Source organism: Sus scrofa, chromosome 10 (assembly GCF_000003025.6).
Source record: "Sus scrofa isolate TJ Tabasco breed Duroc chromosome 10, Sscrofa11.1, whole genome shotgun sequence".
NCBI lineage: Eukaryota > Metazoa > Chordata > Mammalia > Artiodactyla > Suidae > Sus > Sus scrofa.
This window is the reverse complement of record NC_010452.4, coordinates 30,993,738-31,016,475: the sequence shown is the minus strand read 5'-3', so window position 1 is coordinate 31,016,475 and position 22,738 is coordinate 30,993,738. Positions and strand designations below refer to the sequence as shown.

General features: G+C 41.3%; 1 protein-coding gene across 3 annotated transcripts; it reads right to left on the bottom strand.

Moving 5' to 3' along the window:
- C10H9orf64 (chromosome 10 C9orf64 homolog) lies at positions 5,045-15,517 on the bottom strand. 3 transcript variants are annotated; one of them, XM_021064651.1, is made up of 5 exons: positions 15,409-15,517; positions 14,896-15,186; positions 14,142-14,401; positions 9,589-9,784; positions 5,045-6,122 (listed from the first exon to the last, which is right to left on the bottom strand). In XM_021064651.1, the coding sequence occupies exons 3-5, from the start codon at positions 14,313-14,315 to the stop codon at positions 5,890-5,892; spliced, it is 603 nt and encodes a 200-aa protein (XP_020920310.1). In that variant the 5' UTR covers positions 14,316-14,401; positions 14,896-15,186; positions 15,409-15,517; the 3' UTR covers positions 5,045-5,889. The 3 variants fall into 3 exon arrangements, with proteins under 3 accessions (XP_020920310.1, XP_020920311.1, XP_003357755.2); XM_021064652.1 differs by having other exon boundaries at positions 15,435-15,464; XM_003357707.5 differs by having other exon boundaries at positions 14,896-15,495.

The window sequence follows — 22,738 nt, the reverse complement described above, 5'->3', positions numbered from 1 at the left end:
TTTTGTTCCTTTTAATGGATGAGTAATAGTCCATTGTGTATATGTACCACATCTTTGTGATCCACTCTTCTGTCAATAGACATTTAGGTTGTTTCCATGTCTTGGCTATTGAAAATAGTGCTGCAATGAACATCAGAGTATATGTGTCTTTTCAAGTCATGTTTTTCTCTGGATAGATGCCCAGGAGTGGGATTGCTGGATGAAATGGTAGTTCTATGTTTAGTTTTCTGAGGAATCTCCGTACTGTTTTCCACAGTGGTTGCACCAATTTACAATTCCACCAACAGTGTAATAGGGTTCCTTTTTCTCCACACCCTCTCTAGCACTTACTGCTTGTAGACTTGGATGATGGCCATTCTGGCTGGTGTAAGGTGGTACCTTACAGTGGTTTTGATTTGCATTTCTCTAATGATGAGTGATGTTGAACATTGTTTCATGTGTTTTTTGGCCATCTATATGTCTTCTCTGGAGAATTGTCTGTGTAGATCTTCTGCCCCATTTTTCGATGGGGTTGTTTGTTTCTTTGGTATGGAGCTGCAGAAGGTCTTTATGAATTTGGGATATTAATCCCTTGTCAGTCATTTCACTTGCAAAGATTTTCTCCCATTCTGTGGGTTGTCTTTTCATTTTGTTTAGGGTTTCCTTTGCTGTGCAGAAACTTTGAAGTTTGATTGAGTCCCATTTGTTAATTTTTATTTTTACTGTCATTACTCTAAGAGGTGGATCTGAGAAGATGTTGCTGTTGTTTATGTCGGTGAGTGTTTGGCCTATGTTTTCCTCTAAGAGTTTGAACGTGTCTGGTCTTATATCTAGGTCTTTAATCCATTTGGAGTTTATTTTTGTGGATGGTGTTAGGGAGTGTTCTGATTTCCTTCTTTTCCATGTGGCTGTCCAGTTTTCCCAGCACCATTTATTGAACAGGCTGTCTTTTCTCCATTGTGTATTCTTGCCTCCTTTGTCATAGATTAGTTGGCTGTAGGTGCGTGAGTTTCATTCTGGGCTTTCTATCCTGTTCCGCTGATCTATATTTCTGTCTTTGTGCCAGTACCATACGGTTTTGATGACTGTGGCTTTTAGTATAGACTGCAGTCAGGGAGCCTGATTCTTCCAGCTCCATTTTTCTTTCTCAGTATGGCTTCGGCTCTTCTGGGTCTTTTGTGCTTCCAAACAAACTTTAAAATATTTTGAGTTCTGTGGAAAATGTCCTTGGTGATTTGATAGGGATTGTGTTGAATCTGCAGATCGCCTTGGGTAGTATAGTCATTTTGATAATATTGACTCTTCCAATCCAAGAGCATGATATGTCTTTCCATCTGTTTATGTCATCTTTGATTTTTTTCATCATGTCTTATAGTTTTCAGAGTACAGGTCTTTTGTCTCTTTAGGTAGGTTTACTACTGGGTATTTTATTCTTTTGGATGCGATGGTAAACGGGATTGCTTCCCTAATTTTTCTTTCTGATCTTTCATTGTTAGTATATAGAAATGCCATCGATTTCTGTGTATTAGTTTTGTATCCTGTGACTTTGCCAAATTCATGGATGAGCTCTAACAGTTTTTTGGTAGAGTCTTTAGGAGGTATAGTATCATGTCATCTGCAAATAGTGATAATTTTACTTCTTCCTTTCCAATTTGGATTCCTTTTATCTTTTTTACTTCTCTGATTGCTGTGGCTAGGACTTCCAAAACTATGTTGAAGAGTAGTGGCGAGAGCAGACATCCTTGTCTTGTGCTTGATCTCAGTGGGAATTCTTTCAGCTTTTCACCACTGAGAATGATGTTTGCTCTGGGTTTGTCATATATGGCCTTTATTATGATGAGGTAGGTTCCCTCTTTGCCCATTTTCTGAAGGGTTTTTATCAGAAGTGGGTGTTGGATTTTGTCACAGGCTTTTCCTGCCATCTATTGAGAGCATCATATGGTTTTTATTCTTCAGTTTGTTAATGTGGTATATCATACTGATGGATTTGTGGATATTGAAGAACTCTTGCATCCCTGGGATAAATCCCACCTGATCATGATGGACAATCCTTTTAATGTATTGTTGGATGCAGTTTGCTAGTATTTTGTTGAGGATTTTTGCATCGATGTTCATCAGTGAAATTGGCCTGTAGTTTTCTTTTTTTGTGGTATCTTTGTCTGGTTTTGGTATCAGGGTGATGGTGGCTTCATAAAATGAGTTTGGGAGTATCCCTTCCTCTGCAATTTTTTGAAATAGTTTCAGAAGGAGAGGTGTTAGCTCTTCTCTAAATGTTTGATAGAATTTGCCTGTGAAGCCATCTGGTTCTGGACTTTTGTTTGTTGGAAGTTTTTTAATCTGGGTTATAAATTTTAATCTCACAAGAAAAATATCTTTACAACCACATCTAGACTGCTGATTGATTGACCAAACGACTGGGCACCACAGCCTAGCAAAGCTGACACATAAAATTAACCACCACAAATGCCATCCTACCTTAGCCTACAAATAATCTGAGACATGCATATATTTTATAAAATGATACAAAAAGAAAATTGGAACCAAAACTAACAAATCATGCTCATGCTCAGATTATCCTATATTGTATGTAAATGAAATAGGAATAGAGATTTTAACTGACTTGTTCACAAGTTGATTACAGAACCCAAGGCAGTAAGCAAACACTGATTCCCATTAGGGCAGCCCAGGCCCTTGGATCTTGACTCTGGACATTTATTTTGATTGCCTGAATGATTGATGTCTTTTTAGGGTCGCACCCGCAGCATATGAAGGTTCCCAGGCTAGGGGTCAAATCAGAGCTATAGTCACTGGCCTACACCAGAGCCACATCAACACCAGATCCAAGCTGCCTCTGTGACCTACACCACAGCTCACAGCAATGCTGGATCCTCAACCCACTGAGCAAGACCAGGTATCAACCTGCATCCTTGTGGATGCTAGTCAGATTAGTTTCTGCTGAGCCACGATGGGAACTCTGAACATTTTACACTGTGAATAACTCACAATTCTCGACTTTCTTACTTTGAGGTCATTATTTCCCATGGTTTGATAGCAAATAAATGAATGAGGAGGAGTTCCCGTTGTGGCACAGTGGTTAACAAATCCGACTAGGAACCATAAAGTTGCAGGTTCGATCCCTGGCCTTGCTCAGTGGGTTAACGATCTGGTGTTGCCGTGAGCTGTGGGGTAGGTCACAGACACGGCTTGGATCTGGCATTGCTGTGGCTCTGGCGTAGGCTGGTGGTTACAGCTCCGATTAGACCCCTAGCCTGGGAACCTCCACATGCCACAGGAGCGGCCCTAGAAAAGGCAAAAAGACAAAAACAAAACAAAACAATGAATGAGAAATTCCCGGGTGGTCTAGTGGTTAAGGATTCAGTGTTGTCACTGCTGTGGCTAAGTGTCATACCTGGCCCAGGAACTTCTGCTTGCTACAGGCACGGGGCAGGGGCAAAGAAGGATTTCCCTGGTGGCATAGTGGATTAAGCATTCAGCATTTTCAGCATTGTCACTGCTGTGGCTTGGGCTGCAGCTGTGGCACAGGTTCGATCCCTGGCATGGGAACTTCCATGTGCCACAGGCTTGGCAAAAAAAAAAAAAAAAAGTTTAAAAAAGAGAGTGATGAATGATCTAAGCACACTAAGAAAGAGATGGGTATAGAGTTACAAGAAAAAGGAAGGTGGAGTTGCCTCAGGTCACATACTCTGGCTCATCAAACTTGTACCTCCTCCACTGGATTGTTAAGCCATTACCCATTCAGCTTCAGGGGAGAGGAAGAGTGAAGGAGTTCATTAACTGATTTCTGAATGGAATCAGATGAAATCTATTAATTTCTTTAGTGTTAAATTAAATTAGTGGGGAAATGAAAGGTTGAGAAAGGAACAAAAGCAGCCCCTGACAAAAGCTGGCCTGGCACTCACAACTAGGCCATGTTATTCTCCTGTTGAACATGACCTCAGACAAGGTTACTTAATAAAGTGAGACAAAATCAGGCTACTTGATGATTTTGTCTAGGCCACTGTGCCACATTACACATGGACCAAACATCCCAATTTCTTGGCTCAAATAAGTGACTGCTGCTTCTTTACCAATCTCAGCTTTCCCTTGCTCCAGTCTGCCCTCCTTACAGAGAAGATTTATTGAGACAGCCAAAGGGAGAATTGCCGTTTTCTGACGGCATCCAATCTAAAGAGAACCTTGCTTTCTTAGACCCTCTTCCAAGTCATCCCTTACAGAGATATTCTTGCTGCAGCAAATAATTGACCCAACTCATTACTTTGGCTGGAGAACACTGACAATGGTACCACAGCTAAACTACTTGAGTTTGTGGAGGGCGGCAAATCCTCAGGTGGTCCCAAAGAAAAATTAATGAAATAATAATTTTACTTATTTTTAAATTATTATTATTATTATTTTTGCCATAAGCCTTTCTGTAGACTTGTCCTCTAATGGCACTGGCACTGGCCAACTAGATTATGTTTCCACTACTAGAACAATCACAGTCAGAGAATAGGATTATCATGAATAATAAACCATTCATATTAACTTGGGTCTACCTTGGAACTGGGAACGAGACCACTTTCCCAAGTCACGTAGGGAAGCACGTTAGATAGGGGACCACTACTTACACTACTTCTGGTGGTGCAAGTTGTGCACAGACTCCAGGGGCCCCCCTTCACATTTCCAGTCATTGTCATTTGTAAATTATTATGACAAGTTTCCAGCAGATGGCAGTAAAGTGCTTGGAGAAGGGACAGCTTTTTCTTAGCGTTTTTTGTTTTGTTTTGTTTTGTTTCTGCAACCTCAGGCAGAAATTGAACCTGCAAGGCAGTTGCAGCTTGCTCTACAGCTGCAACAATGCTGGATCCTTAACCCGTGGCACCTCCAGGAGAACTTCCAAGGACAGCTTTTTCTGATTCACACAAAGTCACAGGGAGGGTAACAAAAGACCAAAATTATATTAGAAGGAAGGTGGAGGTGAAGGTGGAAACGAATTCTTGGTAGGTAATGAGAGCTCAACAACATAAATAATCAAATTCACTGTAAACCTTTTAAAATTATATGTGGTAAATTCTATTTTAATGAAATCATTCATTCCAGGTTTAAGAAAAGTTTTAAAATACTCAATTCCAGGGAGTTTCCATTGTGCACAGTGGAAATGAACCTGACTAGTATACATGAGGATGCAGGTTCAACCCTTGGTTTTGCTCAGTGGGTCAAGGATGTGGCAATGCTGTGAGCTGTGGTGTAGGCTGGCAGCTGCAGCTCTGATTCTACAATTCTACCCCTAGCCTGGGAACCTCCATATCCTGAGAGTGCAGCCCTAAGAAGAAAAAAAAAAAAAAAAAATCAATTCCAATGTAGTTATTCTAAACAAACAAACAAACAAATCACTAGACAGATATCCTAAGTTGAAAATCAGATGTAAAAGCCCACTGTATTTAGTAACGAAACTTTTTAAAAAATCCATCAAAATTGATTTCTATAAAAACAGCAGCATTCACACAGCAAAGACCCTACTCTCTCTCATATCAAGTGATTAAGGTATATAGAAAATTATTAAACCTTGAAAAAAGATACCAATTGAATGGATGCAATATTATCACTGAAGACTAATCACATTATAAAGCATGATTAATTTTAAGAAATTTAAAGAAAGCATTAAATTCCTTTCACTATTTCTGTCATGGGTCCACAGAAAGGAAAACATAGTCAAAATTAAACAAGCAAACAAAGGATAAAGCTGGGAATACAGAGTGGTATGTTAGAAAAAATATTTTGAGAGAACTGGATAATCAATTTCCTTGTTGCTGTCACTTCTTTCACTTTCTCTTAGTATCAAAGTAAAACTGTACAAATAATTATGTGACATAAAAATGCAGTTTTCTTAGGATTACTTTACATGGTGGGTCAATAATATATGCAACGTGTGCGATGAAACGGAATTCCTTTCATGTCTTCCCTGTGATCACGGGCATAATCCCACAAGTAATAATCCAGAAGAATGGAATTGATCTCTCCACCAGTTTTTTCACCCTTTTTTTCAAGAAGCTCCAGAAGACAATCCCGGATCAGCTCAACACACCAAAGTGAACACCCTCTGATCTCTACCTCTTGTCTACTTCCATATGAAAGCATTTCTCCTACAAGGGGAAAAAAGAGCAAGAAGTACTGATAGTCGAGGAAATGAAATCTACTCAAAACTTTACTGCAGGACAAAATACAGTATTTAAATAGTACTCATTTAAAAATTGTAAATTGGAGTTCTTTGGTGGCCTAGTGTTTAAGGATTCGACATTGTCACTGCTGTGGCTCAGATTCAGTCCCTGGCTAGGGACTTTCTGCATGCCTCACAAAACAAGGAGAGGATAAGGAGGCAGAAGAGACACAAAGGGAAGAAAGCCATGGTTGGAGAGATGCAGCTACAAGCTAAGGAATGCCAAGAACTGCTGGCAGCCACACAAAGGTAGAAGAGGCAAGGAAGGATTCTTCCCAAGATCCTTCTGAGGGAGCATGCCCCTGCCAACACCTTAATTTCAGATTTCCAGCCTCCAAAGATGTGAGAAAATAATGTTTTGTCATTTTAAGCCATCAAGTTCATGGTAATTTGTTATGTCAGCCTTAGGAAACTAATAAACTAATAAGCAACTAATAGTATGGGATAGGACATGGACTTTGAAACAGAAAAAGAATGAAAGCTGGAGAGGACTGACATAGATTGGATTCAGGGAAGGTAACATGGCCAACATTTGAGGCCTATAGTTCAGCCCTAGAATCACAATGAAGAATCTAATTCAGCAAACTGCATTGCCAGTCTTTATAACTGGCTAAAAAATATGCCTCTGGTGAAGAGATGGATTAAAAACAAAATGGACAGCAATCTGGGTAGGTCTCCCAAGGACTACCCCAGAGATACCCAGAAGAGAAGAGAAGGAACAAACGTGTAGCATATCTTCAAGTTTAGAAGATCTTCAAGTTTAGAAGATCATTGGGGCCTAGTTAAGAAGTATCATAGGGGGCTAGTTAAGGAGGGTTCTACCTCATCTAGTCAAGCCACCAGAATCTATATTTCACTTAAGATTTTTTTGTCTTTTTAGGGCCGCCCCCAAGGCATATGGAGGTTCCCAGGCTAGGAGTCTAATCGGAGCTACAGCTGCCAGCCACAGCCACAGCCACGACAGATCTGAACCGAGACTGAGACCTACACCACAGCTCACGGCAATGCCGGATCCTCTACCCACTGAGCAAGGTCAGGGATCGAACCCACAACCTCATGGTTCCTAGTCAGATTCGTCTCTGCTGTGCCACGACAGGAACTCCAACTTAAGATATTTTTTATTTAAAAATTTTTCTCTGGCCATGGCATGCAGTGACCTGAGCCACAACAGTGACACACAGGGAAATGCTCCTTTACATTTATAGTTTCTATTTCTCCTCTGGTTTGCTAGTAAAGTACTTTTTGGAAAAAAAAATTCCAACTTTGCTTAAATACACTAAGGGGCAAGGGAATTTGCTCCCCCTATGTCAAAAGCTAAGGATAGCAGAGTATCCTTTTTGAAGCCAAATTTAATGGAAGCAATAACAGCTGCAATTGGACACCTGGAAAAGAGCCTCCGGAGGTGAAATGGAGGGCAGAAGAAAATTCAGAGGACTCTGTACAACTATGCTGGGGGATTCCTTCACACAAGGGTTTTTCTCACAGTAGCAGAGACAACTAGGTGCTCTAAAAATTCAGAATGGCATGGACAAATCATGAAGAGTCAGGAAAAGCTATGTAGAAGTGGTAGCTTTTGACTGAGTTCCTGTCATGGCTCAGTGGTTAACAAACCCGACTAGTATCCATGAGGATTCGGGTTCGATTCCTGGCCTTGCTCAGTGGGTTAAGGATCCAGCGTTGCCATGAGCTGTCATGTAGGTCACAGACACGGTTCAGATCCCAAGTTGCTGTGGCTATGGTATAGGCTGGCAGCTGTAGCTCCGATTCAACCCCTAGCCTGGGAACCTCCACATGCCACAGGTGCGGCCCTAAAAAAAAGAAAAAAAAAAAAGAGAGAGAGAGAGAGAATAAGTGGTAGCATTTGAGCTAAGCCTTTGTGGCTGTGTAGGATTTCAACTGAAAAAAAAAAAAGAAAATTTGAGTGAGGGAAACCAGACAAGACAGTATAGAGAGAGAGGAATGAGCATGCACACTGGCCAAAAAAAAAGATCAGCTGAATATGGCTATTTGTAGTGGAAGCCTGGATTGCTTAATGCTGTCTTTTTTTTTTTTTTTGGCAGCACCCATGGCCTATGGACGTTCTCCAGCCTGGGATGGAATAAGAGCCACAGCTGCAACCCCGGATTCATAACCCACTGCACTGGGTGGGGGATTATACCCAAAGAGACACAGAGACAATGCTGGATCATTAATTAACCCACTGTACCACAACAGGCACTCCCCCAAATGTTGTCCTTTTTAAAGGTATCCAACAATTAATGAACCCGGTTATGAGCATTACAACATAAAATAGCTTGTTATTTTTCAAATGAGGAAATGGGCAAAATGGATACCCCAAGGCTGCATAAAAACCTGGTAGAAGCAACCACAGGAATAAGGGCACCTTTATATTCTGTGTTATTCTGGGTGATTGAAAGCTCTTTCACAAGAGAAAATTATGCAATCATAAAAACTACTTCTTTTAGGGAGTTCCCATTGTGGTGTAGCAGAAATTAATTCGACAAGTATCCATGAGGATGCAGATTTGATCCCTGGCCTAGCTCAGTGGGGTTAGGATCCGCATTGCTGTGAACTGTGGTGTAGATTGCAGACGTGGCTCAGATCTGGCATTACTGTGGCTGTAGCGTAGGCTGGCGGCTACGGCTCAGATTCAACCCCTGGTCTGGGCACCTTCATATGGCATGGGTACGGCCCTAAAAATCAAAAAGAAAACCAACTACCTCTTTTAAAAATAAAGAAAAAAGTAGCTGAAAATACTACACCTAAAGGAAATTAACATGAAATGTATGCAATATGATTATTTTTCTTACACAAAGAAATGTTTTTAAAAAAGCCACTTTTCACACAAACTCAACCATCTATACTCATATATCATAATGAGGCTCCCACTCTTGAGAATCAATAATCAAATCCAACAATGATAAATAAATAAACCTAGAAAAGTGAGTGGATTGTGCATAGCAAGCCGGTGGCAATTCAACACCCAGTACATATTTATCTCTCAATCTCTCAGCCCACCTTTTAATTCACCATGTCTCTTTAGCTTAATAGACACTCTTTAAATACAAGCGTGGTGAGCTGTCTTAATGTTGCACACCTTCATGTGACATAAATTTAGGTTTCATTTTATTATGAGGCTCTGAAATGATGCTGTTCAAATAGTGTGATTCCCCACAATATTCAGATTCCACAGCATAAACAACAAAAAGCAATTTTCTCTGTATTTTAATTGCCCCTCTTCTTCACATGTGCTTTTAACAATAATAGTGCTTCTTTTTTTTTTTTTTTTTTTTTTTAAGGAAATTAGACCTTTTGTGAAAGAAACTAAACTAGACAAAAACTCAACAACGATTCAGAGTATGACAAAGAATGTCTTAATTAAGCTGGCAAACCTCTGAGAAGCTTTTCCAGTAGTTCATCAGAGTATTTCAGGGCTCCCAGGTAAACAAGAACCTGAGGCAACCTATAGTCAGCAAACATGGTGATACTGGAGATGTCCTTAAAGCAGCCGTCTCCTTTACCCTCTAATACGCTCCATGTATCCGCCACAAGGATTTGGGCCCGTTTGTAAAAAGAAATTATCTTTCCCTAATGAGTGAAAAGAATATAAATGTTACCTGGGTATCTTAAAGCTTTCTGTATGATATATTTTTTCAAAAGGCACACATCAAAAACATTTTTCAAGAGTTCCCGTCTTGGCGCAGTGAAAACGAATCCGACTAGGAACCATTAAGTTGTGGGTTCGATCCCTGGGCTCACTCAGTGGGTTAAGGATCCAGCGTTGCCGTGAGCTGTGGTGTAGGTTGCAGACGCAGCTTGGATCCCGAGTTGCTGTGGCTCTGGTGTAGGCTGGCAGCTGTAGCTCCTATTTGACCCCTAGCCTGGGAATCTCCATATGCCTCAGATGAGGCCCTAAAAAGTAAAAATAAATAAATAAATAAGAAAGAATGTATATGTGTGTGTGTGTGCGTGTGCGTGTGTGTGTGTGTGTGTGTGTGACTGGGTCACTTTGCTGTACAGTAGAAAATTGACAGAACACTGTAAACCAGCTCTATGGAAAAAATAAAAAGCATTAAAAAAGAAATAAAACACATATATATGTTTTTCTAATTGAGACATAATTCACATTAATTTTATAAAATATGGAAGAGTATAAAGAAAATAATTATCCTTGAATTTACTTCTAAAGAAAATAACAATATCCATTTTTCAACTGTTTCCTTTCAGATAATGTGATTAACTTATTTCTGAAATAAAGATACAACTGATCAAGAGCCAGAATTTATCACGTTCACCATTTTTGTAAATGGCCCAGTCAATATGTAAGTACATATACAACATAAATCACCTATTATAACAAATATATATTTAACAAAATAAGTTACCAATTATATTTATGCACAGAAGAAATTTTATCAAGCATTAAGATAATGGGTCATAACTCAAAAATTATCTGTAAAACTATAAATATTCATTAGCATCAACTATGGAAAAAGATAACTACAATCTACTCCTTGTCCGAATACCAATGCTAACAATCTAAAATTACCTTTTATAACTGTTAGTGTGCTAAATGTGAGTAATCAGTATCACTGGCTCCCACAATACATTCTGACCACTTTGGAGAATGTTTTAATAAGTAAATGACGTGAGTAAATAAAAAATGAAATTAAATTCTTCAAAGAAAGGCTTCATATAAAAATTCCTCAAAAATGATAATATAGATTTATTTACTAAAAAAACAACTCCAACAAAACTCTGTCCTAATGAGAAATAAGCTAATACTGCTTAACCTTAAGGTCTACTTCTTGTAATCAGTTCAGACTTACTTTTACCATGTAAACTAATTTTTCTCAGGCCACCACGAAGAAACTGACTATCTTGTTTTCCAGGGCAAATACATACACTCATTTTCTGACATAGTGTAAAAGTCTGTAAATTAAACTGAGTGAAAGGGGAACAAATCACCACTAAGAAGTATCCCTATAACATTTGGGAAAAATCTATACTCTCCTCAAACCTACCAAAATGTGACAATCTGGCAATTGTTTTTCTATATAAACTGGACTGATTTATGGTCACTAGGTTATTAATTCAAGTCTAGTCTATTAAACAACAAGGCATAAAACTTAACTTACAAATAAAACCATGCATCCAACAAAATTATTACATCATGTTTACTATAACAGCAGCTAATGTCTCCTATTTTTAACAAGATTTATAGAGCAAACTGGAAAAATCTAGGAACCAAATTTATATAACAAAATCAGTGTTATACTCTAGCAAAACAAACTGTCATATCAGAAGCATGGTTTCCATAGTAGCCGACTACTGCATCATAAAGATTTATAATACCCTAAAATGAAAACCAAATACAAAAACAAATAAGTGAGGAATCTAAAAGTAAATTCAAATCACCCATAAAATGGTTTCTTAACTAGCTGATGGATTTTAGTAATCAAATTCTATGTCTCTAAAATATTAACTGATATCCCTGAAAATACCAGTAAATCCCCAAATAACAATTCCCTATATGTTCCATAATATTACTTTGTAAAATATTTTCAAAATAGTACCTTTATAAAATAATTATCAATATATAGTCCTATAACCAGGAGTCAATATTCTGCAACAGATTTATCATGAACAAATTAGAAATGTCAAGAATTATAAGTGCTTAAGAGTAATATAAAATGTTATCAATTAACATATAACAAGGCTCATGCTTTTCATGTATATTTATCAGTATGTCAGAGTAAAGGAAGCTCATCTATTAATTAGGACTTTTTTTTCTTTGGCCACACCCACAGCATGTGGAAGTTCGTGGGACAGGGATTAAACTCATGCCACAGCAGTGACAATGGTGTATATATCCTTAACTCGCTGAGCCACCAGGTAACTCCAGGACTTTCATATAGTTACTGAGTAAATCAGTCACTTGAAGAGCTTAAGAAAATTAGCTCAGAATCTTTGAGAGTGATGCTTTTGAAATGCATCTGAATTCTAAAGCTTCCTAACTGCTTCTATGGCACAGCCAGTTTGGGGCGTCACTGATCTAAGCCTGTCTGAGTTAAAATTTTCAAATTTCATTAATTTGTCCATAATGTTAAAAAATCAATGATAGTTTTGCGCCTGGGGCGGGGGTGGGAAGGGGTGCATCCAGATTCACTTAGCGCAGCAGGAGCTAAGTTTAGCCTCACCTTGGTCCCAGTGCCCCAGAGGAAGTCGAGTTTGGGCCTGGAAATGCTATAAACGCCTATTTCCTTTTCATTCTTTGGGGTTGCTGAGCTGATTCGTGGAGAGGTTGTGGGGGAGGGGAACAAAAGACACACTAACAGGAAAAAAAAAAAAAAAAAAAAAGAATGGATAGGTGTTCCCCCTGTGGTTCAGTGGGTTATGGAACCCAACCAGTATCCATGAGGACACAGTTCAATCCCTGGCCCCGCTCACTGGATTAAGGATCCAGCATTGCTGTGAGCTGCGGTATAGGTCACAGATGAGGCTTGGATCTGGTGTTGCTGTGGCTGTGGCATAGGCCAGCAGCTGCTGTTCTGATTCGACCCCTACCCTGGGAACCATATGCTGAGGGTGCAGCCCTAAAAAGACAAAAAAAGAGAGAAAGAATGATAATCTCAGTAAATAAGAATAACATTAAAAACAACTGCAACTCTTTTTTATGTAATTTGCTAAAGATTAAAAAATATAGCAACCATGACCATACAATGAAGGAGTAGGGAAAACTGTACTCTTATATGCCCCTGTTGATCATCTCTGTTATTTTTTTTCTGGAGAAGAGTTACCACTTTTATGATTACCAACCTGAAAATTCTGCCCATACTCTGACTCAATAATTCCACTGCTAGGAATCTATTCTAAGATAATAATTATGGGGAGTTCTCGTGTGGTGCAGCAGGTTAAGGACCTGGCATTGTCACCACTGTGGCTCTGGTTACATCTTTGGCACTGGTTCAGTCCCTGGCCTGGGAACTTCCTTATGCTGTGGGTGTGGCTAAAAAAGAAAAAAAGAAAAAGTACACCTATTTAAATTTTTTGTACCATAAAGTAAATAATACTGTTAGAATACCCCATACATGAAAAAGAAAACACAGGATATATACATTAGAACTCTACAAGAAATACTCATTAGAGAGAATTTACTGTGTATATCCTGATTTTCATCCAATGAAGTACATCTTCTGAGGTACTAAGAGGACCTCATTATCCCTAGGTGACAACATCATATCAAAGGTCTAATCTTAAATGAAAAAGAGAAAAAGATGAAAGTATAAAGGAAATACACTGGTTAGAAAACATTAAGAAGGAGTTCCCAATGTGGCTCAGCAGGTTGAGCACCCAACATAGTTTCAGGTTCAAAGCCTGGCCTCGCTCAGTGCATTAAGGATCTGGCATTGCCACAAGCTGTGAGATAGGTCACAGGTGCAGTTCTGATCCAATGTTGCTGTAGCTGTGGTATAGGCCAATGGCCACAGTTCCAATTCAACCCCTAAGCCAGGGAACTTCCATAAGCCGCAGGTGCGGCTGCAAGAAGAAAAAAATAAATAAATAATGTCTTTGAAATACTACTTAACAATTTTGTAACTGTTCCTTTGTTTCATAAGGAATAAATTTCAAATTAAAAATTTTTATTCCCAAAAGCAGTTCTGGAGGAGTTCCTGCTGTGGCTCAGTGAGTTAGAAATCTGATTGCAGCGGCTCTGGTTGCTGCAGAAACACGGGTTTCGGGTTTGATCCCTGGCATGTGCAGTGGGTTAAAGGATCTGCTGTTGCTACAGCTGCAGCATAGGTTGCAGCTGCGTCTGGGATGCAATCCCTGGCCTGGGAACTTGGATATGCTGTGGGTGTGGCCATTGAGAGAGAGGGTGAGTTCTGGAAGTAAAAGAGAAGATAAGTAAGAATTCTGAGATTCCTAAACAGAAGCAACTCACCTCAAACTGAGTCACATCTCTGTAAGAAGGAAAACTTTCAACCACCAGGTGCAATAACTTCTGTGCACTTTTATCACTTTTTTGGACACAATTAAGAAAAGAGCCTTCAAACTTCTCAAGCAGGATTTTCCCTGTCTCATTGAGAATCCGATGTCTCTCTTCTATCAAAGGCATGGGGACATCTGTGTCAGAACGGAAAATATGCCGAACCTGATCCTGGGTCACTGTGGCATAGTATGAAGCACTAGTTATTGGTATCCCTTAAAGAGGAAAGAAAATGCAGATAACAATGTCATACTTTTATATCCATTAGGACCTTGCTTTTTTTCAACATACAATTAATATGAAACCACATGAATGTTACAAGAATGCACTAAAAGTGGCTGAATTTAAAAATCCGGAGCAGATCCCTCATTTTCTATTTTCTTGTCTGTACTTATTCATCCACTTCTAACAATTGTAATATTACATCAGATGTATTTGGGAACGTGTAAAATGTGTTATAATATCTGTCCCTTTGTTCCTCGTTTGTCATCAAAGTAGAGTGGCATTCTTTAGAAAACCGACTTTTATACTTAGCTGCGACAATGATAAATACTAGGAGCATTTCCCACGGAATAAGCACAGGGACTGGCCATAACTTCCAGTTCGCTTTATCAACACATTATTCCACCTCCCAGCCCGCTCTTTGGGACCCTCCCAGAAAACTGAAACTTCAAAGCTGTTACATCTGAACCGGAGGAGTGGCACCAACCTTCGTCCAAGGCTCTGTTGACCGCGGCGCACAGGGACCAGTATCCACTGTACGTCTTCCCTCTGTATCCCACCAGACATTTATGCTCGTCGCGCTCTGACCAGAAGGAGAAGTTGAGTGTGTCTATCACGAACACCCAGTTGACCGCGGCCTCGTCCGCCGCCCTGGGGTTCAGCTCGTGGAGGGTCTTCCAGCCCCCCACGCGCAGCTCGGGCCCCGCGGCCTTGGCAAGCAGCAGCTCCGCCACCCTCTGCACGCCTCCGCCGTCAATGAACACATCCCGACTGTTTTCTGCAACGAATTTTGCAGACTCCCTGGGCGTCAGAAGCCCGTCCATCCCGCCCCACCCCTGAGGAACTGGGGACCGACACTTTGGCCCTCGGGCTGGCCAAACTCTCGTCCCTCTCTAGGCGGGACAGGGGTCGGGGGCTCTCTGCGACACTCTGTCCCTTCCCACTGTGGGAGCGCTGCCCTAACAGGGTCCCACCTCCCAAACCTGCAAGGAGAACCCACCAGGTTCTCCCCCTTTCTGCGCCCACCCTGTGCAGACCGCTGGGCCGCGATCAGAGCCAAAGCCGCAGGGACTTCCGGGAGGGCAGCCCCGCCCACTCGCGCTGGGGCGCGCGCCCAGGACCCATTTCCGGTTCTGAAAGTCTGGAAACTGCCTCGGAGGGTCCGGCGCGTGCCCCATGGGGTTTACCACCTTTGCCTGTGCTTTCACCCTCCCTCCAGCAGGTGGCCCTGCGTTCTCCGCCCTGGCCCGAGTCGCGAGGACTCCCACCCGTGTACTGCGTTGCCCTTACTTGGCTCCCGCCCGTCTCCTCTCCACGGAGGGCGAAGTTTGGGCGAGACACCCGTGATGACGCCTTGAATCCGGGTCCTTGGGACGCGACGAACTTTATGGCCGCGGATCTTGGCGTGGGGGCCGACCCACCCTAAGACCAGGGTCGGCAGTACCCCTCCATTTCACTCCTCTAGGCAGGCCTCTTTATCTTGCTAAATTCCTCCTATTTGGAGGTTTAGGATTAGTTGGAACGTTTGGCAAAACGCATGAGAAAACAAAATTGTTAAATAAATATTAAAATGTTTTATTAAACAATATTAAATTGTTGGGAGTTCCCGTCCTGGCTCAGTGGTTAAGGAATCCGACTGGGAACCATGAGGTTGCGGGTTCGATCCCTGGCCTTGCTCAGTGGGTTAAGGATCCGGTGTTGCCATGAGCTGTGATGTAGTTCGCAGATGTGGCTCGGATTCCGCGTTGCTGTGGCTCTGGCGTGGGCCAGCGGCTACAGCTCCAATTTGACCCCTAGCCTGGGAACCTCCATATGCCACGGGAGCCGCCCTAGAAAAGGCAAAAAAAAAAAAAAAAAAAAAAAAATTAAATTGTCAAATTACGAGAGTTCCCATGGTGGCTCAGAGGAAATGAATACGACTAGCATGCATGAGGAGGCAGGTTGGATCCCTGGCCTAGCTCAGTGGCTTAAGGATCTGCCATTGCGGGTCAGCTGTGGTGTAGGTTGCAGACTTGGCTCAGATCTGGCATGGCTGTGGCTGTGGCATAGGCCAGCAGCTATAGCCCCCATTCCACTCCTAGCCTGGGAACCTCCATAGCCTTTGGTGAGGCCCTAAAAATAAATAAATAAATAAATAAATAAATAAATAAATAAATAAAATAAAAATTGTCAAATTAATATTGCGTGCCTGGAATTGGGCTTAAATACCAAATCTCAGCACTTGTAATGACCTTATTACAGGAGAAGCTGAATAGTTCAATGGTTAGCCCCCGGTCCCAGCAATGGTCTGGGCTTGAGATTTGATCTCAAAGTCAAAGGCATTTTCTATGAACCAAGTTTCCCAAGTTCCCCAATGCCAACCATCCTGGTCAAGTGGTGACCATATCCATGACTCTACTGTGATTACGTATCTTTATCTAATGAGACATTGTTAGAGCCTGTAAGTATCACCTTACACCCCCAAACATAAACAAAAAACAACTTCCTAGTAGGATGATGAGATGAGAGGTTTAGGAGTCAGTTTAGTGATGATCAAGTTTGCCTATTGATGAAATTTTAGAGGCATGTATTCTTCTTCGGAGACTTAAATCTCCATGGAAAGACTTAAATCTCCATTTAAAATGTTCAAATCTTTGAAAATCAACTTAAAAATAATCATTAGTAGGAAGTTCTCTTCTGGCACAGTGGGTTAAGGATCTGGCATTGCCACAGCTGTGGCGCAGGTCACAGTTGTGACAAGGGTTCTATCTGTGGCCCGGGAATGTCTGAATTCCATGGGTGCAGAAAAAAAATAATAATCATAATCATCAGTAGTCAGCTCTAGTTATTGAATTTGGGGAGGCTTTAGAACTTTTAAGTCTGACAACTGTGTCCCTAGGGAAGCAGAACATTTTCATCCCTCTAGAACAGCTTCATTTCCTTATTTGGGTAAGAATAAGGAGCTTTACGGTCTTCACTATAATTTGCTCTTCTAGAAAAAGTCCTAGCACAGTAATGCAGTTGTTGAATAAATATGAATCTGTTGACTTGGAATGTTTCCAGTTCTAAATGTTGGGAGTCAAAGAAGTTGATTAGCAAGAAAATCTAGGAATCGGCAGAAAAATTCAAGAGGCTAAATAATTTAGGCTATTTTCTCTTACTGAGGCTTGTTGACAGAAAAATCAACAACTTGGGAGTTCCCATTGTGGTGCAGCGGAAACAAATCCGACTAGTACCCATGAGGATGCGGGTTCAATCCCTTGCCTCACTCAGTGGGTTAAGGATCTGGCATTGCCCAGAACTGTGGTGTAGGTCGCAGATGTGGCTTGGATCCTGCATTGCTGTGGCTGTGGCTGTGGCTGGCAGCTGCAGCACTGATTTAACCCCTAGCCTGGGAATTTCCATGTGCCTCCAGTGCAGCCCTAACAAGGAAAAAAAAAAAAAAAAAGTGAATTCTTTACCAGTTTAACTTCCTTTCCCTCCTTCCTTCTCAACAGAATTCTGATGTTGTTCAGGAATCCCTCTGTCTTACCATTAGGTGGTGTAGCACAGCATCCTCAGGGTATGAAGCTTGAAATAACTCCAGTTCTTTTTTTTTTTTTTTCTTTTTTGTCTTTTTTTTTTTTTTTTTTGCTATTTCTTTGGGCCGCTCCCACGGCATATGGAGGTTCCCAGGCTAGGAGTCGAATTGGAGCTGTAGCCGCCAGCCCACACCAGACCCACAGCAATGCGGGATCCGAGCCGCGTCTGCGACCTACACCACAGCTCACGGCAACGCCAGATAGTTAACCCGCAACCTCATGGTTCCTAGTTGGATTTGTTAACCACTGCGCCACGACGGGAACTCCCCACTACAGTTCTTTTGATAGCAAACTGGGAACTTCCAAATGCTGCTGGTGCGGCCCCCCAAAGAAATGCAAAAAGAAGTCAGAAGTTCCCTGGTGGCCTAGTGGTTAAGGACTCAGTGTTGTCACTGCTGTGGCTTGGGTTACTACTATGGTTCAGGTTCTGCCTCTAGGCTAGAACTTCCACACGCCATGGGGGTGGTAAAAAAAAAAAAAAATAGTCCTGGAGTTCCCACTCTGGTGCAGTTGGCTAAGGATCCAACATTGCTGCAGGTGTGGCATAGGTCATAGCTGCAGCTCGGATTTGCCATGGGGTGGCCAAAAAAAAAAAAAGCACAGAGTTCCCTGGTGGCCTAGTGGTTAAGGATCCAGCGTTGTCACTGCTGTGGCATGGGTTTAATTCCTGACATGAGAACTTCTACAGGCTGAGGGCGCAGCCAAAACACACATATACAAACATTTCAGGTTGGTGAAGTTTGGGGAGAGTAACATGCTGGGAGAGCATGGATGCTCCACACCCCTTCCCACATACCTTGCCCTGTGCAATTCTTTCATCTGGCTCTTCATGAGTTATATTCTTTTACAGTAAACCGATAATCTACTTGCTTCCCTTGCTGTCTAAAAAAATGCAACAACATTCTGGAATAAGTCACACAGTCCTTGAACGTTTTGCTGAGTGCCAATGCTGTCCCTTTACCAGATTACAAATAAGACTTAAATGTCATAAGGGATGGATTTGAATGGTATTAGAGATCATCACTTTGTGCTTGCCAAATTCTCTTCATCATCCAAAACTCGGTGTTTACACTGCTTTACAAATGAGATCTCTTTGAACAATTCTGAACTCATCCTTCATTTTGAAGTATAACACAACATATTGGTCTGGTAATCCCCTTCTTAGCTCAGGGTTGCTACAAGCTGGAGCTGAGCTGTCAGTGGAATGGGTTCTGGAAGTCATCAAGCAGAGAGTGGTTGCACTGCCTAAAGACGGTATAAAGAAATTTCCAGAACTGAAATTCAAACATATGGAAGTGGGAGAAGGGGGGAATAGGAGGAAAGCAGTCAAAAGATAACAAACTTTTGGAATTCCTGTTGAGGCGCAGCAGAGACAAAGCTGACTAGTATCCATGTGGACTCGGGTTCCATCCCTGGCCTTGTTCAGTGCGTTAAGGATCCGTGAGCTGTGGTATAGTTTGCAGATGCGGCTCAGATCTGGCGTTGCTGTGGCTGTGGTGCAGGTGTAGCTCCGATTCGACCCCTATACTGGGAACTTTCATATGCCACAGGTGTGGCCCTAAAAAAAAAAAAAAAAAAAAAAAAAAAAAAAAAAAAAGATAAATTTTCAGTTATAAGTAAGTATTAGGGACTTATGTACAATATGAATAAATACATTTAACACTGCTGGATAAGAGGGAACAGGATGGCAGAGGAGTAAGAGGTCGTGCTCACCTTCTCCCACAAACACATCAAAAAAACACCCTACATGTAAAACTACTTGCACAGAATACTGCTGGATGTTGTATATGAAAGTTGTTAACAGAGTAAATCCTGAGTTCTCATCACAAGAAAAAATTTTTTCCTATTTCTTTAACTTTGTAGCCATACAAGATCATGGATGTTTGCTAACCTTATTGTGGTAATCAAATAAAATTGATGTATATAAATCAAATCATGCTGTACACCTTAAACTTATATGGTGCTATATGGCAATTACATCTCAATAAAACTGAAAGAAACAACATAATCAAAAGCCCCCAAATATGTGGAAGTGGAGCAGCAACCCTTCTAATTATTCTGGGGAACAGAAGTAGAGAGATTGCCTGGTGTTTTTTCCATTAAAGAGGATCACACAATTGCGTTTGTAATGCACACTTTGACTTGAAGAATTGGTGCCAGCTGGCAGTAGATGGCTCATCTTAGAGTGTAGTGGGGAAAAAAAAAAGGTGTGGTAGAGAAGGGTATTCACAAGAAAACTCCTAGATGTTTTAGGATTTTAATATTTATATATTCAACTAAAATATGGACTGTGGATAAACTGTGGTGAAAGATTCTTTAGAAAAGATCTTCCATGCTCAGTGGGTTAACGATCCGGCGTTGCCGTGAGCTGTGGTGTAGGTTGCAGACGCGGCTTGGATCCCGCGTTGCTGTGGCCCTGGTGTAGGCCAATGGCTACAGCTCCGATTCGACCCCTAGCCTGGGAACCTCCATATGCCGCTCCACGGCCCAAAAAATAGCAAAAAGACAAAAAGACAAAAAAAAAAAAAAAAAAAAAAAAAGATCTTCCAGAACTCACAGTATCCCTCTGGCCAAATACATAAAGGGAACAGTCAAGTGAACAAAAGATAAGAGAGTTTAACAGAATTTTAGCTCAATGGCATAACTAAAAAAGAGCCAACTGGAGTTCCCTGGTGGTTCAGTGGGTTGGGGATCCCATGCTGTCACTGCTGTGGCTCTCCTTACTGCTGTAGGGCAGGTTCAATCCCTGGCCTGGCACCTTTAGATAGTTGTGGGGCATGGCCAAAAAAAAAAAATGGAGTCCTTCTGTGTGGCTCAGTGGGTTAAGGACCCACATTGTCTCTGTGAGGATGTGGGTTACATCCCTAGGCTCACTCAGTGGGTTAAGGATCTGGCTTTGTGGCAAGTTGTGGCGAAGGTCAAAGATATGGCTTGTATCTGGTGTTGCTGTGACTGTGAAGTAGGCCGATTTGACCACTGGACTAGGAACTTCCATATGCCACAGGTGTGGCTTCAAAGAAAAGAGCCAATCAACAATCTTCTCTTCTACTCATTGAAAGGAAAGCAAAAAGGAACCTGAAAACTTTTAATCTTTTTTGTAAAATAGCTTCAAAAGGAATAGAAAGGGGTGGGATACCACAGTCATTAATAATATAATGCTGTAAGGTACAAAGTCAAGGATTCTAACAAATTCTGAAAGCCTCTACGTGTATTACTGAGAACAATATTATTAGAAATATAAATGCATAGAGAAAGAAGCTACTTGGTATTAAAAACAGATCTTGTTATATAAACATGTAATATGCCTTTTTTTTTTTTTTTTGGTCTTTTTAGGGCCATACCTGAGGCATATAGAAGTTCCAAGGTTAGGGGTCGAATCAGAGCTCTAGCTGCCGGCCTACATCACAGCCACAGCAACATCGGCTCGGAGCCAGTCTTTGACCTACACCACAGCTCACGGCAACACTGGATTCTTAACCCACCGAGTGAGGCCAGGGATCAAACCTCCATCCTCATGGTTACTAGTCAGATTCATTTCTGCTGAGTCACAATGAGAACTCCTAGTATGCCACTTTTATCTCTCTCTCTCTTTTTTTTTTTTTGGCCAAGCCAGAGATTAAACCATTGAGGCAGCTGTGACCTGCAACCACAGCTGCAGCAATGCCAGATCCTTAACTTTATTATCATAAAGAACTGCCTCTTTATGATAATACCAGTGTAAAAAAAAAAAACTCGTTTGCCCTTTAGTCTGGAACTCCTAAACATTCACCACGTGGTCAATGCTGGTCTTTGTCAGTGGAATCCACGAGACCTCACTGCTGTCATTTTGTAAAGGATCAAGAATCCCACTTCTAGGGAGTTCCCTTTGTGGCTCAGTGGTTAATGAACCTGACTAGGCTCCATGGGGATGCAGGTTCAATCCCTGGCCTTGTTGCCATGAGCTGTGATGTACATTGCAGACATGGCTGGGATCTTGAGTGGCTGTGGCGTAGGCAGGCAGGTACTGCTAGCTTGGGAACTTCAATATACCCCAAGTGTGGCCCTAAAAAGCAAAAAAAAAAAAAAAAAGAAAAGAAAAGAATCACATTTCTACAGGACACCATCCACCTTCCATGCTTTGTGTTTGTTTTCCTGCATTTCCCTAATTAAGTCCACAATCAAGTTTGAATAGAGATCTAGCTAGAAAATGTAGAAGCAAACGACATAAGCTAGTATTCGTTAGAAAGGCAAGAGGAAGGTCTTTTTCAATGATTCCATTTCAAGTCAGGATTAAAGTGTTAAATCCCACCAGCTGTGGATGTTTTGCTCTTGTTCCTTAAAAAAAGAGTAATCTATAATAAACACGTCCATTCAAGAAAAATGTTAAATTTTTGAAGCCATCCCCAAGTTACTTTAAATTTTGTACATTGTTCAAGGGCAGAGTTAAAGTGTGTTAATTTAGGTAGTAGTGGGAGTTGCTGCTGTGGCTCAGTGGCTCAGCAGTAATGAACCCAACTAGGATTCGTGAGGACATGGGTTCAATCCTCAGTCTCCCTCAGTGGGTTAAGGATCTGGCATTGCCATGAGCTGTGGTGTAGGCCAACAGCTGCAGCTCTGATTTGACCCCTAGCCTGGGAACTTCTATATGGCTTGGGGTGCAGCCCTAAAAAAAAAAAAAGAAAAGAAAGGTTAGATAGTAGTTACTAGTAGGGAGAGGAAAGGGGGGAGGGGCAAGTTTGGGGTAGGGGATTAAGAGGCACAAACTACTACGTATAAAATAAACAAGCAATG